The 18,912-nt window shown below is 39.9% G+C and overlaps 1 protein-coding gene across 5 annotated transcripts in view; it reads left to right on the forward strand.

Annotated features, from left to right (window-relative positions):
• SMOC1 (SPARC related modular calcium binding 1) overlaps positions 1 to 17,808 on the forward strand; it is a 93,964-nt gene extending 76,156 nt beyond the window's left edge. For 2 of the 5 annotated variants that reach the window (XM_063289826.1, XM_063289828.1), the window contains exons 8-13: positions 1,487 to 1,679; positions 8,730 to 8,812; positions 10,388 to 10,493; positions 11,883 to 12,130; positions 13,509 to 13,559; positions 15,788 to 17,808. In XM_063289826.1, the coding sequence (XP_063145896.1) occupies positions 1,487 to 1,679; positions 8,730 to 8,812; positions 10,388 to 10,493; positions 11,883 to 12,130; positions 13,509 to 13,559; positions 15,788 to 15,804 (698 nt within the window). In that variant the 3' untranslated portion in view covers positions 15,805 to 17,808. The remainder of the gene's footprint in view (positions 1 to 1,486; positions 1,680 to 8,729; positions 8,813 to 10,387; positions 10,494 to 11,882; positions 12,131 to 13,508; positions 13,560 to 15,787) is intronic. The other 3 variants (XM_063289827.1, XM_063289829.1, XM_063289830.1) reach the window with 3 other exon arrangements.
• The last annotated feature ends 1,104 nt before the right edge of the window (positions 17,809 to 18,912 follow it).

Raw genomic sequence — 18,912 nt, forward strand, 5'->3', positions numbered from 1 at the left:
TGTTGTTGTTGTTGTTGTTATTCCAGCAGAGGATTTTCCATTTTCTTTTTCTCCATTTCTTATTATGAAAAACAAATGAATAGAAATCCCAAAGAGACCATTGAAGGGGTTACTCAACTTGCTTTCTCTCAATTGGAGTAAGTGAACAGCAGGACTCACTTTGACAGAAAAGGTGTAAGTTGCAATCAAGGAAGGAGCTTGAATAATTTGGCAGCTTGTGGTGTAATTGATTTATGAGAATGCCCAGAAGGTACTAACTGAATGATTTCTTTGTTTGAGAATAGTGTTGCCATGTTTAAAAAAGTAACTCTTGTCAGTAAGGTCAAGTCAGCATACATATCAGCTGAGTCCTGAGATTTCTACCGTTTATTTGCTTTTTAAAAAAAAACTGATTTCTCCTCCCTGCTCTGTTTTGCAATCTTGATTAAGTTAATCCCCATTGTATTTCATCTCTAAAGAATCAGTTGTGTTATATTTTTCTGGGGTAAATTATTTTACTGTAACTCCCCTGGTGGCAGATCCAAGTTTCACAGAGAAACTTTTTTTGCCAATAACCTCGTACATTATCTGCCAGAAGATCCCTATACTCAGTTCAGTGGAGCATCAACTGAAATTTTTGAATAGACCTGACTGCAGTTTTGAACATGCCAACATTCCTCTGTGGTTGTTCGCTGTTGTGGAGGATTGATGGTAATGATGGAAAAACCCTGGGAAGTTCATCACTGTTAGTGAAGTTTTCATGGATTCTCTCAGCCCCACCAAGTAGGCTAAACCAGTAAATGCACTCTATGGGAAGGCTAAAACTACTAAATCTTGCAAGTCTGATTGTTCTGTACCTTTTCCTCCTCCTTACAATTCAGTGAATTAGAGAGGGGTCTGGCAGAGCCACTTCCAGGTGTTATCTCCTTGTTCTGGACTTGCTTCAACCCCTTTTGTTTAGGTAACAGTTCCTGCATATCTCCACCAAGGTCTTCTTCCTTATTCTCTACAGATACCAAGGATTCATGTTTAGATTTGGATTCATGCACAACATGGGATTTAGAAGCAAATGTGTAGAATCTCTGGATATCAGTATATTTGAATCTCTATGAAACATTATAAAGGACTAATCACATGCTAGGAAATGTGCCCACACAAAAATTTAAACTGCAGTGGTATAAGTAACTGTTAATGTGCTTGTCATTTAAATTTGTCCATTCAATCAGACTCTGTTCTACTCCAAAAGGTGAGCAGGATGTGATGTCTCAATTGGCACCTCACATTAAACCATTATTTTTGCCAGTCATAATTTACTGAACAAGCTATAGACCTGGGTCACCCATTACTACACTAAGTCATAAACCAGACTAACTGCATTGTGGTTTACAGTAATGAACCAGCCAGTACTTCATTTTATTTTATTTTATTTTTTTGAGGTGGGAAGTTGATTAGATGGAAGCTCCTGTAAACTTTGTGGATAGCAATGGCTTCATGGTTTCTTTTCCAGAGAGAATTAATTCATGTGACCAAGAAAGGCAGAGTGCACTCGAGGAAACCAAACAGAATCCGCGTGAAGGAATTGTTATCCCGGAATGTGCTCCTGGAGGACTGTACAAACCGGTGCAGTGTCATCAGTCTACTGGCTATTGCTGGTGTGTTCTGGTGGACACAGGCCGCCCCCTTCCTGGCACTTCCACCCGGTAAGAACCATTTGCTTCTAGTTTCACCTTTATGTGAAATAAGTTGCAGCATGTGAGTGGGGGAAGCAGTCCTAAACAGGGTTTAGATCAGGGAAGGGTAACTGTTTTCAACCTATGTTGAAATGGCTTCCCTCTATAAATATGAAAAATATAAAATATTCATCATTGCATTTGTTTGTGCCTGAAACGTGTCTAAATATTTAATGCCACTATTGATTAAAGTACTGACAACAAAGGTCTGATGTCATGAGTAGTGATGGTGAGCAGGAAGGGGCGCCTATCCAGGGGGGAAAACACATGTGTAGTACTGAGGAGTTAAGCAGCCATTCAAAGAGACACAGATCAGACCCGCCTTAACTTTTGGGGTTTATCTGTCTGGGTTTTTCCCACACTTCTTCAGTTTGTTAGGATTTTCTGTCTAATGTAGCAGTAATAAAGCACTAGAGACCTATTCCTTGTCTCAGCATGGTTCCTGACTGTTAGGACATCCGCATAGTTAAAGCAATGGTATTCCCAGTAGTAACATATGGCTGCGAGAGCTGGACCATAAGGAAGGCTGAGCGAAGGGAGATCGATGCTTTTGAACTGTGGTGTTGGAGGAAAATTCTGAGACTGGCTTGGACTGCAGGAAGATCAAACCAGTCCATACTCCAGGAAATAAAGCCAGACTGCTCACTTGAGGGAATGGTATTAAAGGCAAAACTGAAATACTTTGGCCACATAATGAGAAGACAGGACACCCTGGAGAAGATGCTGATGCTAGGGAGAGTGGAAAGCAAAAGGAAGAGGGGCCGACCAAGGGCAAGGTGGATAGATGATATTCTAGAGGTGATGGACTCATCCCTGGGAGAGCTGGGGTTGTTGACGACCAACAGGAAGCTCTGGTGTGGGCTGGTCCATGAAGTCATGAAGAGTTGGAAGCGACTGAACAAATAAACAACAACATTGATTAAAGTGGGGAAAAAATTGCTAGCTTTTTTAAAAGTGGGGAAAAAATTGCTTTGTTGTTTATTCGTTTAATCTCTTCCGACTCTTCATGACTTCATGGACCAGTCCACACCAGAGCTTTCTGTCGGTCGTCAACACCCCCACCTCCCCCAGGGATGAATCCGTCACCTCTAGAATATCTTCTATCCATCTTGCCCTTGGTCGGCCCCTCTTCCTTTTGCCTTCCACTCTCCCTAGCATCAGCATCTTCTCCAGGGTGTCCTGTCTTCTCATTATGTGGCCAAAGTATTTCAGTTTTGCCTTTAATATCATTCCCTCAAGTGAGCAGTCTGGCTTTATTTCCTGGAGGATGGACTGGTTTGATCTTCTTGCAGTCCAAGGCACTCTCAGAATTTTCCTCCAACACCACAATTCCAAAGCATCTACCTTCCTTCTCTCAGCCTTCCTTATGGTCCAGCTCTCGCAGCCATATGTTACTATGGGGAACACCATTGCTTTAACTATGCGGACCTTTGTTGTCAGTGTGCTGTCTCTGCTCTTAACTATTTTATCGAGATTTGTCATTGCTCTTCTCCCAAGGATTAAACGTCTTCTTATTTCCTGACTGCAGTCAGCATCTGCAGTAATCTTCACACCTAGAAATACAAAGTCTTTCACTGCTTCTAGATTTTCTCCCTCTATTTGCCAGTTACCAATCAAGTTGGTTGCCATAATCTTGGTTTTTTTGAGGTTTAGCTGCAAGCCAGCTTTTGCACTTTCTTCTTTCACTTTCATCATAAGGCTCCTCAGTTCCCCTTCACTTTCAGCCATCAAAGTGGTATCATCTGCATATCTGAGATTGTTAATGTTTCTCCAGCTATTTTAACTCCAGCCTTGGATTCCTCAAGACCAGCTTGTCGCATGATGTGTTCTGCGTACAAGTTGAATAGGTAGGGTGAGAGCATACAACCCTGCCGTACTCCTTTCCCAATCTTAAACCAGTCCATTGTTCCGTGGTCTGTTCTTACTGTCGCTACTTGGTCATTATACAGATTCTTCAGGAGGCAGACAAGATGACTTGGTATCCCCATACCACTAAGAATTTGCCATAATTTGTTATGGTCCACACAGTCAAAGGCTTTAGAATAGTCAATAAAACAGAAATAGATGTTTTTCTGAAACTCCCTGGCTTTTTCCATTATCCAGCGGATATTGGCAATTTGGTCCCTAGTTCCTCTGCCTTTTCTAAACCCAGCTTGTGCATCTGGCAATTCTCGCTCCATGAATTGCTGAAGTCTGCCTTGCAGAATCTTGAGCATTACCTTACTGGCATGTGAAATGAGTGCCACTGTTCGATAGTTTGAACATTCTTTAGTGTTTCCCTTTTTTGGTATGGGGATATAAGTTGATTTTTTCCAATCTGATGGCCATTCTTGTGTTTTCCAAATTTGCTGGCATATAGCATGCATTACCTTGACAGCATCATCTTGCAAGATTTTGAACAGTTCAGCTGGGATGCCGTCGTCTCCTGCTGCCTTGTTATTAGCAATGCTTCTTAAGGCCCATTCAACCTCACTCTTCAGGATGTCTGGCTCTAGCTCACTGACCACACCATCAAAGCTATCCCCAATATTGTTATCCTTCCTATACAGGTCTTCTGTATATTCTTGCCACCTTTTCTTGATCTCTTCTTCTTCTGTTAGGTCCTTGCCGTCTTTGTTTTTGATCATACCCATTTTTGCCTGGAATTTACCTCCAATGTTTCTAATTTTCTGGAAGAGGTCTCTGGTCCTTCCTATTCTGTTGTCTTCTTCCACTTCCGTGCATTGCTTGTTTAAAAATAATTCCTTATCTCTTCTGGCTAACCTCTGGAATTTTGCATTTAATTGGGCATATCTCCCCCTATCACTGTTGCCTTTTGCTTTCCTTCTTTCTTGGGCTACTTCTAGTGTCTCAGCAGACAGCCATTTTGCCTTCTTGGTTTTCTCTTTCTTTGTTGCCGCCTCCTGAACAATGTTGTGAACTTCTGTCCATAGTTCTTCTGGGACCCTATCTACTAAGTCCAGTCCCTTAAATCTATTCTTCACCTCCACTGCATATTCCTTAGGAATATTAGTGAGCTCATATCTAGCTGATCTGTGGGTCTTCCCTAATCTCTTTAGTCTGATCCTAAATTGTGCAAGAAGAAGTTCGTGATTGGAACTACAGTCAGCTCCAGGTCTTGTTTTTACCGACTGTATAGATGTCTGCCACCTTTGGCTGCAAAGGATGTAGTCAATCTGATTTTGGTGTTGTCCATCTGGTGAAGTCCATGTATAAAGCCATCTCTTAGGTTGTTGGAAGAACATGTTTGTTATGCAGAGTGAGTTGTCTTGGCAAAATTCTATCAGCCTATGTCCTGCTTCATTTTGTTCTCCCAGGCCATGCTTACCTGTAATTCCAGGTGTCATTTGACTGCCCACCTTAGCATTCCAGTCTCCTGTGATGAAAATAACATCTCTTTTAGGCGTGTTGTCCAGTAGGTGCTGCAGATCCTCATAGAACTGCTCTACTTCAGCTTCTTCAGCATCTGTGGTTGGGGCGTATATTTGGATCACTGTGATGTTAGATGGCTTGCCCTGAATTCGAATTGAGATCATTCTATTGTTTTTTGGATTGTATCCAAGCACTGCTTTAGCCACTTTACTATTAATTATGAAGGCTACTCCCTTTCTTCTGTGGTCCTCTTGTCCACAGTAGTAGATCTGGTGGTTATCTGATGTGAAGTGGCCCATTCCAGTCCATTTCAGTTCACTGACACCCAGACTGTCTATCTTTAATCTTGACATCTCACCAATAACCACATCCAATTTGCCCTGGCTCATAGATCTTACATTCCAGGTTCCAATGATGTGTTGATCCTTAGAACATTGGATTCGCCGTTCACCACCAGCACTGTTGGCTGCTAGCCGTCCTTTCGGCTTTGAGCTAGCTGTGTCATCACATCTGGGGCTAGTTGAACTCATCCTCTGTTCCTCCCCAGTAGCATTTTGACCATCTTCTGACCTGGGGGTCTCATATTCCAATGGTATACCGACATATCTCTGGTTGTACTGATCCATTTAGTTTTCACGGCAAGAATACTGGGGTGGGTTGCCCTTACCTTCCCCAGGGATCACATTTAGTCTGACCTCTCTGTCATGACCTTCCCGTCTTGGGTGGCCCTTCACAGTTTAGCTCATGGCATCATTGAGGTGCTCAAGCTCCAGCACCACAACAAGGTAACGATCCTTTGCTGAAGAATTCAGCAAAAATTGCTAGCTTTTTTAAAAGTGGGGAAAAAATTCCTAGCTTTTTAAAAATTATTATTATACAATAACTGGCTTAAAATAATTGTTTTGCTTAAGCCCAGCCAGGTGACAATCTAAAGCATAAAATTTGTTAAATGGTTGGGTATAGGACTTCTTTGAATTTGGCCTTAATTGGGAAACAACCATGCAGCCCCATATAATTCTTTTGAGCTTAGATGATCCAAACATGCAAATAACTGATTAGTACATGGAATTTGACTTCTTCTATTTATTTTCCTATGGACTTTTGTCAGAATACTCTGGCATATATTTACTGTACCCACAGTAAAAAAATCCCTCTTTTATTTTTATTCTTTCAATCTTTATCTGTCTCTACATTCTTTTTGTAGCCTTCAGAGCAACCTCAACCATAGTCTTGATACTAACATTAAGATTTTTTATAGAGAGATCTTAGTGTTTTAATATTATAATACAGGTAGTCTTTGAACAGTTCAGTGATTGTTCAAAGTTGTGATGGTGCTGAATGAACAGTACTTACAACCAGTCCTCAAAGTTCTGGCTGTTGCACCATCCCCGCAGTCACATGATCGCTATTTGGGCGCTTGGCAACTGCCTCGCACTTACAATGGTTGCAGCGCCCCACGGTCATGTGATCACCATTTGCAATCTTCCCTGCCGGCTTCCTACAAGCAAAGTCAATGGGGAAGCTGGCAGGGAAGGTCACAAGTTGCTCTGGTAAGTTTCCTGCTTCCCCCAGCCTCCCTGCACTCGTGCATGGTCTACTCCAGGCCTTCCCCATCCCCCCATGGCACTTCCACACTCCCTACCTGGGTCTCCCACCACTTCCCACTCAACAAGCCACACATCTTGGGGTTACAATGGCAACCAGGACTGCCAGGATTGTCACTAAGTGATGCAGCCACGTGATGTTGCACTTTACAACCACATCACTTAGCGATGGCAATCCTTGTCCCAATTGCCATTGTAACTTGAGGACTACCTATTGTGTTAGTAATGCTAGCTTTTAGTTATGTTTTATCTCTCATATGTTTCAGTGTTATTAATGAAATGGGTGTAATTTTTCTTGATTGTATTTTATGGTGGTCTATGACCAAAATAAAGATTTGATTGACACTGCACACATAATGAGAAATAATCATCTATTGACATGTCTTTTTGTTACTTTTGTTATTTTTATATAAACCCTCAAGGCTTCTTATAACAGTATAACAAAATATAAAGCATAGCACTAACATAAATACAGGGTTAAAATGAAGTTTTAAATGTTAAAATGAAGTTAAAATGTTAAAATGAAGATTGAAATAAAATTAATATTGTTAAACTCAGCTAATGATTGATGGAACAGTGATTTTTGATTTGCATTTTCCTGAGAGACTGTGGAGTTAAATGAACTAACTTTTGATACTCTGGCAGTCACAAAGCCCCTTTCCCATGTACTGATTAGCTGTGCTGTCTTCAGAAGGGCCTCTCCTGTTGGTCTAAATAACTGGGTAGGTTCTTTGTGGGAGAGACAATTCCTCAGATTAAGGCCCTAAATTGTTTAGGACCATCATACATTGTGTCTGATAGGCAGCTGACAGCCAGGGTGGATATTTCAGTGCAGGCATCACAGTATGTGATTCCTGTACCTTGTGGTGATCAGGAGCCTAGTTACTGCACTTTGCACCAACTGCAGTTTCCAGCCATTTGTCAAAAATATTCCCATGTGAAATGCACTGCAGTAGTGGATCACCATCCAGCTGGCCCAAGAAGAGTAGCAGTTGGCACACTAGTTATAGTTGTGCAAACATGCTCCTCACCACTCCCACTGTCAGCAAATACAGTGAAAGGTGGTTCAAGGAGTATCCCGAACCGTGAAAGTCCTTTTTCTGGGGGACTGCATCCCTATCCCAAACAGGCTTCACTTCAATCTTCAGATGTAGATTTCTTATTAACAGTGCCTCCATCATACCTGGATTACATTTCAGCTTGTTCTCCCCCATCCAAGCCCATTTAGGAAATATCCAGATTCATCAGGCATTTTGATCAGGCCATTTTATCTGGTCTTCCATCTCTTCTAAGGTCTATAGCAGCTGACAATCTAAAACTGATCAGAGAATGATCTCCATATGACAACAGAGTTACAGAAAGATCCTTCACTTTTGTTTCACAGGCTCCAGCCCTTTGTGTATGCTCTGCTGCACATGTGAGGCAAGATATCATTTGGAACAGGTCCATTGTCATCATGGCAGGCATAAAATCCTGAGCCATTTCTGACATGGCAACCTCAGCATGGACATTAAAATTCCCCAAGACATGAAATCTAGGATAGCCCTCTGCCGTGACAGGGATTGTCCAGCTAGTTCAGGAAGAAAGACTTTCTGTAGCAGGTTGGACAGTACAATAACAGTATCGCTCACAGTCTCACCTCACCAATACAGCAGCAAGTACTCAGAATGTCAGACTGACAGCTTCTGGTCAATGAGAAGAAATTCCTATAGACTAAAGTCCCAGAGGGAGGAGTTAGATTGCAGAGAGACTATATATATTTAGTCTTGCCCAAATCTAGCTCCTAGATTTGATTACTTTTTCCTTCTCTCCTTTTATTTTACACTTTTAAAATCCCAGCCTGCATCCCCAAATATCCATGGAATAAAATCATGTGATACAGTAGTATTGTTTTGAAAGGGATAATATAGAAAATAAAAATGAATCCTTTGGACTCCCTGATCTAGCTGACCCTTGTATCTCCACAAGGATTGGAGCAATGTGAAAGTTATCGACACATGTGCCTCAAGAATGTGCTGTTTTTTTAAACCTTTCAATTCTTTAGGTATGAGACCCCTGTATGTGAAAGTGATGCTCGATCCAGAAGTCCAGAAACTGACGATCCTTTCAAAGACAGAGAACTTCCAGGTAAAAATGGGGGATTAAAAGAGTGGCAAGGATGGGCAGAGTTCTAGCCATTGGTTAAATATAATTAGCCAGTGGACTTTAGAGTTTTGTCTTGATTTTAAATCTTATGTTTATATGATCATTCCACATTTCTGGGGTCAATAATGATGATGATGGTGCCAAAAAAATGTATGGGGAGAGGTAATTCCCCCTCCCCCAAAAATTAATTTGTGCTTGAACAGTTTCTTCTGTTGCCCTGTTTCTAATTGTCTCCCATCAATTTGGTTTGATTTGTACACATCCAAGGAATTATTGTACAAATATTGAATTAAAAAATGTAGAAGGTATTCATTATGGTTGGAAAACTATTCAGGATTTCTCTAGCATATGTGCAGTTGCTAATTTATATTACACTACTTCACTATCGGATTATGATCATGGTGGAACTATAACATCCTGTTGATCTGTAGTATCTGCACTGTATAATTAGTAGGGTGTGATGATGGCCTACTCAGCTTACTATTAAATTTGATTCATAAGTAATAAAAGTAGAAATCTCTTTAATGGAGTGTAGTATGTGGTGCGGTGAAAAAGTTGCGAATGGAAGTTCCCGCGCTTTCTCTAAGTTAAACAGCCCAATGAATTTAACCTCCTCCCCCTTCTTCGGTATGCAGCCCCACCTTCTCGTGCCAGTTCGTTCAGTTCTGTGCAGATGTCTCCAACGGCCCGGCAGCTTGACCTTGGATGCCAGAGATAGCCCAAACAAGATGCTTTCACCCTCCTGGTTTGCCCCCTCCCACTTCTACCAACTCGCAAGTCTCGACACATGTTGACTTCATTCATGCGTGCCAGTCTGATCAGATGTTCCAGGAACATTTGATCTGGAAGCATGACATAGGGTTCTAATGACACTCCACATTTCAAACCTGTAGAAATTTCCAATATAGCTATATGTTCCTGCCACTAGAGGCTTCATTGTGGGGACTTTATGATTATATTTTAATGAAAAGTAAACAGATATTTGCATTATGATTTAAAACAGCTTTCCCCGACCAGTCAACCCCCAACTCTGTTGGGATTGTCACTATCTGTGCTTTTTTAGAATTCTGGGCCCTGCCAAGAGGTTAGCAAAAGTTAATTTAAAATATCCATATGGACTGAAATCTATAAAACCCAGAACTAAAACAGTGATTGTGTGATTGATTTACAGTGTCTATGAAACCTCCCTTACTGTTTTTTTTTGCTGTTATTTCTTTTTATTCTTGTTGGAGGGTTTGATGCATATTAACATTTACGGTGTGTTAAATATGCCCAATGTGCATTTGTGCAACCATATTATCATTCCCCTGAAACAATCAAAAGCATTTTTCTCAGAGAAATCAATCTTTGCCTTCTTCATAGCTCCATGATATGTGTGTTTATCATGGAAGAAGAAAATGCCTGCCACAATTGGGGAACTAGTTTAGATTTCAACCTACTGCCAGTGTCTCACCTGAACTGCACTGAAACAAAATATGGCAACAGTATAGATAGTCATGGAAAAAGAAGCCTGTTTTGTCTTCTGTTTATTAAAACTAAGCTGCTCTCCTTTTCCAGGCTGCCCAGAAGGGAAAAAAGTAGAATTTATTACCAGTTTACTGGATGCTCTCACCACAGATATGGTACAGGCCATTAACTCAGCAGCACCTGTCGGAGGTGGAAGGTGAGTTTGGAAGCATTCAGGGGAAATAGAAATGAGACACCCAAATACCTGTTTCTGGCCTGGACAATAGCACAATTGCAGGAGGGTGATACACAAAACCTATGGAAATGGAATGGAAACCTTTGCTCTGAGTTCTACCATCCTAGGAAAACCCAAGGAACCTCTTTGTATATGTTTCCAAGTATCACTTCCAATTCGCATTGTGAAAGGGGTGAGCTTTTCCTCTTTGTGGTTGAAACACAAATACTGAGGTTTGTACGATTCATATTTAAAATGGGGTTCTCTTCTGCAAAGAAGAACAAGTGAGCCTTCTTCTACCTTAACTCACAGCTTCTCCTGCTTGGTGAGAACAACTCTTTCATGGATTTAACGTATAAAAATCCAGAATATCCCTATTAGGAAACGCAGTGGTTTAACTGTATAATTTCAAATGCAGTGAGTTAAAGGTGAAAGACATTTTAGAAATTATCTGGCATCCATATTTATTTGCATTTTAATTTTTGTCCTGTTGTAAAGCAGCACCCTTAAAATATAAATAATGAAAAGCTAAACATTTCTGGGGAAGCTAAATGTAAAGAGAAAAATCAGTGTACATATGTTTGTGTGTATATATAGATAGAGAAGTATATATATATGTATGTAAACTTTAAATCTTCACCACATTAATAAATGAGTAACTTTCCTAAAAGACTGGATATCTTCATACTTCTGTATGAAAACAGAGCAAAGACACTGATTTCTTGCCATATGATAAAGTGATAGCTTTCATATTTTAGACTGTGGACTACAATAATTGGTGGGAGGGGGGTTGAGTCATTGCAGTTTTCCTTGGTGTAATTGGCTGAGAGGCCAATTTAGTCTGTGAACTTGGATTTACGATCTGTAACTCGGATCACACGATAAATTAAACCAAAGTGTGGTTTACTTGGTGCATTGTGTGAACCAGCTACTATGGTGCTAAAACAACTTTCTTCTATGTGAGCTGCAATTTATATAACTTCTGTGTATTTTATAAGGTATGTAGTTGGGTGGCTTTAGAAATCTGACAAATAATAAAAGGCCCATTATGTGCACATTCCTTCCTCTGCTGAGGTTCTGGTTAGCAAGCATAATCAGGACAGGACTAGGAAGTCCAGATTTCCTACCTTGAATTAGAAGCTGCTTAAATTCGTATCTTTTTCTGCATCTTGTAGTCATGCAAGGCTGCCCTAAACATTTCTGGAAAAAGAGGTCCAGCTGTCTCTAGAAGCAGACAAATGGCAATGTTGATTATAAAGATAGGAGTGTGTTAAGGATCTGGCTACCGGGTTCTGTTTCTGTTTTATGTGTATATGAGTGAGAGAGAAAAACATCTAGCCTGGCACTGCTATGAGCCTTCCTACTTCCAAGGTTCTCTGAGCCTGATCCCAGCCATACCCTGGAAGAGCGGGTGGTACACTGGTACTTCGGTCAGCTGGACAACAATAACAGCAGCGATATCAACAAAAGGGAGATGAAGCCCTTCAAGCGCTACGTGAAGAAGAAAGCCAAGCCCAAGAAATGTACACGACGCTTCACTGACTACTGTGATCTCAACAAAGACAAGTCCATCTCTCTACGGGAACTGAAAGGCTGCTTGGGGGTCAGGAAGGAAGGAGGTTGGTGTCTCTTTTGTTGATTAAGCCTGGAATCTCATTGCTCTGGTGGCCAAACTGACAACTGGCTTTAGAATTCTGCCTGCTTTGCATTATTGTCCAAGTCATTTTGTTTTGATGGGACTGTGGCTTTTGCAGGGTGGGAGAAGGCTGCATAAGGGACTGTTGTTTTAAGGGAAGAAAAGGGGCATAGTGGCCTGGAAGAAGCTGATAATCTTGGTCATTTGGAGTCAGGATCTACTTCTTTTAACTGCATATTTTCCTTGAAACAGCTCCATTCTTTTTCATACTTTATTATACCGGGTAATGTCTTTCAAGAGAGGCAGTTTGGTGTAGTGATTAAAGCACCAGGCTAGAAACCAGCAGACTGGAAGTTCCAGTCCCACCTTAGGCATGAAGCCAGATGGATGATCTTGGGCCAGTTGCTCTGAGCCCTAGGAAGAAGGCGAAGGTGAGCCACTTCTGAAAAAGGCTGCGGAGAAGATTTCATGTACCTGTCTAGGCAGTCGCCGGGAGTGAAGATCAACTGGAAGGCACCAAAATAATAACCATAATTTTTCAACCCTACAACTGATTTTCAAATGCTGTTTAGGTCCTTGTTTACATTTATTTACTCTTTTCTTTTTGGATTGGGCCTATGATTGCTGGGGTGCAGATTAAACAAGCCCCATCCTGAGACACTCTGCTAAAATACAGATTCCTCTGGCTTGCAATAAAGTGAAAATAATTCACTTGTGCAATTTGATTATGGATCTCTCAGGTTGTGCATGTTGTATCCCTCTGCCTTCTAGGATGTAACTAAAGACCTGTCCTTACACAGTGCTGGGTCCTGTGCAATTATTATTTGAAGCTCAGGACATGAGAAAGAATCTGTAGTGGCAACTTTCTTGCTCTCCCTGCCTCAATCTACCTCTACCCTGGAGACATGCCGCCTTGCAAAAATAAAACAAAATCCTTTATTATTATAAAGAATATTTCCCATATTCAGAATTGCCCAGCTGTTTCCATTTAATTTTTCTGCAGATATTAATGAGTTTATTGCATGGGAGAAGCCATTTAGCTCCTATTGTGAAGAAATGTAATAAGTTCATTGCCATTCCTCAGATCTCAGTAAGATAGATGCTTATCTTGAAATTGGCATTGTGATGTTCTTTGAGTAATTGCTCATTATATGGATTTACATTTACTAGTGTTCTAAAACAAAAATATCGCAGGCAAGAAATTGGTTTAATGTTCTTCTTAACTTCTGCCTTAATTGTAGTTTGAAGAATTTCAGTTATCATCATTGGCAGATTAGTCTTTCTATTTTCCTAAAATGTGCAGCATTCACAGTTCCGATATCTAGAATTATTAGACAAAAGAATATTCTTTATATTTGCAGGCAGCATTGGCAGTTTCCCACATGGAAAAAGGCAAGGAGTTAATCCTTTCAGTAAGTAGTTTTTATTGTTTTGATCACCTTCCCATCCCTAGATCTTTCTTAGCGAGCCACTTGGGGCATTTTAAGCTGATGCTACTCAGAGTAGCTAACTTAACATAACAGCTTGTGATGCCCTCTTTAGGTCAAGAAGACCAGAGAAGAAGGCTCAATTTTCACCTTCCTTCAGATGACTCTTGATTTGAAATGGCCTTGTTGAATGGTTTTTATTAACTATTTATCTTGTAACAGTTTATATAACTTGGCATACTTGAATTACATAAATCCTCTCAATAGTATTTGAAGAATATTTACTTGCTTTTTAGTTGAACAGGGTAATGATAAAGGAAACAATTATTTGTGAGCATATGCTTGAAGAAGTTAGCAATTACCTACACAAAAAAATGTTCATTTACTTTGTAATCAATGAACAAAGCTCTAAAAAAAAGCATTGAAAACTGTTTCCTTTTGTTTCTAAAACCACAGCTAGTGACTAGATAGATTTCCTCCATGATTATGTACTGACCTTAATTTTTATGCTGCTTTTTACAGCTTCACAGTATGCTGCTTTTATCAACCCAAGATAGCATGGGCAGGGGGAAGGGAATTAAGATATTTTAAAAAATCATTTTAATGGTCTTCACTAAGTAATTAACATCATTATAAAGACACACATTTTTGTGAGATCCGAGCATGAAAAAGAATATGTGTTTGTGAAAGTAGCATATAAAAAGAGAGTTGTATGTTAAACAAGAACTTAACTTGGTATAATTTAGGATAAAAAGAATAGCATTAAGGAATTATATAAAACCGATTGTTTGGGAAATGTATACTGAAAGTTCTGCACATTAGAAGGAAGTCCACTGAAGAGTTATGTGTGTTAGAGAATGAAAATGGGTGCAGAATTTTTTAAATAGATGTATTTGAAACATCTTTGAAAAACCTGACAGAACAGAATTCTGCCCTGACCAACTTATATGGACAGTTAGATTTATTCTGATGTGCACTTCACTGACCTGACATTTATCCATGACACCTTAATATTTGTGCAGAGTGCAAAAAACTACCCATGTTGTTGAAGCTGGGGAACAAGCTGAAAGCACATTGACCTTCCCCCTCCCTGAAAACCAAAAAACACTTTTAAAAGGAGTGCAGCTGGTAAAAGGTGCTGCTTTCCAGAAGCAACAGAAGAGAATATATGCATTTTAGGATTGAATTGTGGAGTCCTTGGTGCTCTCTGAGCTTGGTTGTTTGCTTGCAGACATTTCATTACCTGACGAGGTAACATCACCAGTGCTAGTGAGTGTGGGGTTTGCTGCCTGTTTATATACATAGCTTGCCCTGCCAGTGTTGGTGGGGATGTGATTTTCTCCTTGGTAGTTCCTCAATGAGGGTATTGTTTTCTGCTTGATTGTAAACAACACTCCCACCAACACTCAGATCAAAACCAACAACAACTCTTAGTCTCAGATACTAAGCACAGTGCTTCAGAGCTTGATTTCATATTTCTGTTCTGGGATGTGTGCATGAATCTAAAATAATCTAACTGTAGCTATGCAGAGGGCATCTCTTGTGAACCTTCTACTGGTCTTTATATTTAAAATTGAAGGTTTTAAATATATTTAAAATTGGACATGATGTAGGAAGGTTACATAGTTCTTAAAATCTCCTTTAGAAATGAAGCATCATTCCAAAGCTTGTGCTCTTGAAGAATTTAGTGGAATTCTCTTCTTAATTAAATGCAAATCATAATCTGTATGTTCTAGACAAAATATTTCTTAAAGTTTGTTATGTTCAGTATATCTATATGGTCTATATGCAAGGTTTATTATTCAGGGTCTCTGCTCATATACCCTAATTGTTTTTTCAGCCTTATTGCCTCTTATGAAAGTACCATCCTCATTAGATATTCAGTGGGGGAAGTCTCGTGAACTTTAAATTCCTTTTTTTTCCCCATGTCTTTGGGTCAATCTTGACTCCTAGTGACTACCTGGACCAATCCCTGCAGTTTTCTTGGCAAGGTTTTTTGGAAATGGTTTGCCTTGCCTCCTTCCTAGGGCTGAGGGTGAGAGACTGGCCCAGGGTCACCCAGCTGGCTTTGTGCCTAGGCAGGACTAGAACTCACAGGCTTTCTAGCCTGATGCCTTAACCACTACACAGACCGGCTCCCTTAATTAATTAATTAATTACAATAGGGTTTAATTGGTTTTTCACCTTTTGTTTTCTTCTGTCTACAACTTCAGTAGGACGCCTTGTTTAAAAGCTCATGAGGATATATGACATGGATGGATGGAAGGAAGGTTAGGACGCGTGGCCATCTGAAAACATGTGGGACTGGCAACATCCAGTATAGCAGAAGTGGCAGTCACAACATTTGCACTTTGTTAAAAAAAGTAGAGAGGAGAAAAATGGTCTACATGTAATACAGTTATCTAGTAATCTGAAGAAAAGAAGGAGAACAACCATTGAATTTGGAAGAAAACTGAACATCTATTGGTGATTTAAATCTTGGGGATTGCTTGGACTTGAAAAAAGATGTTTAATATACTGTATATAAATGTAAATTACACAGTGATTTTCTGTTGCTTGTAGGATGACTATTTGATCTCTGTCCAGTTTTTTTTTTCCTTTTAAGGGGCACAGCAAATTCAGGAATGCACTGATTTTTATAACCATTCAAAATTATTTCACAACCTGTTATTCAAGTAAGCCAAACATGGTTGCGCACAGATATTCTTTGGAACCTCATTTCTGTGTATTTGTGTGCCCACTTTTGTCAGAAAACAACCTGTTTCTTCACTAGGCATTTATAATGTCTTCTAGCATCACCCAGTCATTGTTAGGGTGATATAAAGTCTGTCTTTATTACATTTGTAACAATACAGAGATTACTGGATGGTTCTTTATAAGATGTTATAAATCACTAGTGAGGAAATGGCCTAAATGTGTAATCTTGGGGATGTCCAAGAAATGTAAATGTGAGCAGTATGAAATTGTAAACAGGAGTGGGGACCCCATGGCACCCCAGATATTGTTGGACATTAATTTACATATGTTTAGCCAGCATATCCAGGGTTCAAGGACAGCAAAAATGTGACAAAACCTCTGCCCAGTTCAGGAATCCAAATTAAATTAAAGTAGCCTCAAAAGAGAGCTGGCTTGAGGTTAGCCCACCAATTCCTTGGCTCTTGGTTCTTTGACTGAACGGTTCTTATTGATAGGAAGTTTTTTTTTCCTCCCCGTTCAGAAGGAATCTGCCTTCAGGTCATTATTCTGTGTCCTGCATTCTGGAACAAGAGAGAGTGGATCTGGAATTTATTTTGTGTGAAGAGTTCCCAATGTGGTATCCTCCAAATGTGTTGCATGTCAACTCCCATAGCTAGCATGCTCAATGGCCTGTCTGGCTGGGGGGGTGATAAAAGCTGAAATCTGAAAAATCCAGAGTACGCTAGGATGGGGGAAGCTTGGTTTGAGCCTATGAAATAAGCCCTAACAGGAACCATACCATGTGGTTATGAAGCTGTACAAAATCATTTTTCCCCAACAGCAGACCATAATGGGAGAGCTATGTTATTTTTTTGGCAATCCCACACACAATGAACTGCTATCTTGGCTTTTGACTAGTGGCTTTTCTTGTGGAGTTGGTTGCCCATTGTGAGAACATACTGCTGGACTAGATGGGTCCAGTCCAGCAGGACACTGCTTAGGTTCTTAACTTGTTGGTCTTGACTATTTTAATGTTCAGAAAAAGCAAGACTGAGTTGTAACAATGAATTTTTTGGACTGAGGATCTTGAAGGTTTACTGTACATAGGTGCAAGTTTGAAACTGGGCAAAAACATTTTCTTCTTTTATAAATTTGTGTTGAATCATTTCACAAGTTTACTGTAAAGCAAATCTTTGTCTTATGGATCAGCAGCACCCACTGCTGGCTTCTCTAACACATCACATACAATGCATGTCTCTTCAAACTTTTCTTTGCATACTGTGTTCTTTTTCCTTTCTTTTGTTTTCAACACTTATTCTGTATGTATTCAGAATACATTGTACGTTGTTTGAATATGCAGTGTAAAAAGTCTACTTTGTCCATATGAATGAAGATCAATTTGTAAAGAATGTTGTTAAAATTACTTTTGTTCATGCAGCCTTCCTCTCAGCCTCTTACACCTAACAATGACAGAGAATCAGAGCCCATGCCAAGTTCTTCTGTCACTTTGTCTTACTATTTTGTGAAAATGAATGTTGTTTAGTTATCTTAAAGGGTATATTGCATCTGATCAGTGGCTCCTTTGGTTTTGTGGTCTTTCTTTCAAGGAACTCCTCTCAGATCCTGTTGGGTTAGAGCAGCATATAAGCCCCAATAAATAAATAAATAAATAAATACATAAATAAATAAATAAACTTTTTAACAATCCTGATTTTCAAATAATATTTCCTAGTTCCCTCATTCAGATGCATACCCTTTGTAGGAGAGGTTTTTGTTAGATTAGACCACAGTCTATCTGGTCCTCCTTCCCTCTGCCCCAGCAGTAACCAACTTTTGGCCTTGCTCACAATAAGGATATAAAGTGATAGTTTCCTTTCTTGGTTGTCCCACATCCAAATAAGAAATTGATCCTGTTTTCTGCCAGAATATTTTGGTCTAAAATTGCACTCCATGTTCTATTAATGCTTACCTCCTTTCAATTTTTTTTTTAAAAAAAGAAGCATCTGAAAAGCATTTCAGTGCTTCATGCCTTCTGGATGCCTAACTGTAATGTTCTTATATGGAGGGTCCTTCTGCTAACAAAGTTCATTGTGATGCTTTCTCTTCCACTCATGGATTTTTTTTTGGCGGGGGGGGGGGGAATATGATTATAGTTGTAGAAAAACAGGAGCCTACAAGTGGAAGACAGTGTTGAGTAGATGCTCTGTGAATAAGCCAGGGCAATCTATAGAAAAAGACAAGCAGGAAAGCATCTCTCCTGTTAGTAGTGGGTGAGGCAAGTAATCGTGGACTTTTAAAATTGTATGGCTATTTGGCTTTTACTTTCTTCAGTGAGGATTCACTTGAATGCTTTTTTTACTTTGTTTTCATGATGGCAGCTAAGGAAGGTTTGATCTGTATTATTTTTAATTAGGGCTTTTATTAAGGTTTTGAAAAAAGATGCTTTGGACCTGCTGGAAAGGCCTTAAACCAAACATGTTTTCATAAGATCATGCTACAACTGGGGAAGGCAAATGCACCATCCTGGAAAAGGATGCAGTTGCTATTAGGAGTTCCCAGCAGATGCTTTGTGAGGGCCTCGGTGGACTCTGGAGCATTTTTTTTTCCTCCTTCCAACTGCAGCACTGCACTGCTCTATTTTTTACTACCTCCTGCTTCCAGT

The sequence above is a fragment of the Candoia aspera genome, chromosome 1, assembly GCF_035149785.1.
Source record: "Candoia aspera isolate rCanAsp1 chromosome 1, rCanAsp1.hap2, whole genome shotgun sequence".
NCBI classification, from domain to species: Eukaryota; Metazoa; Chordata; class Lepidosauria; order Squamata; family Boidae; genus Candoia; species Candoia aspera.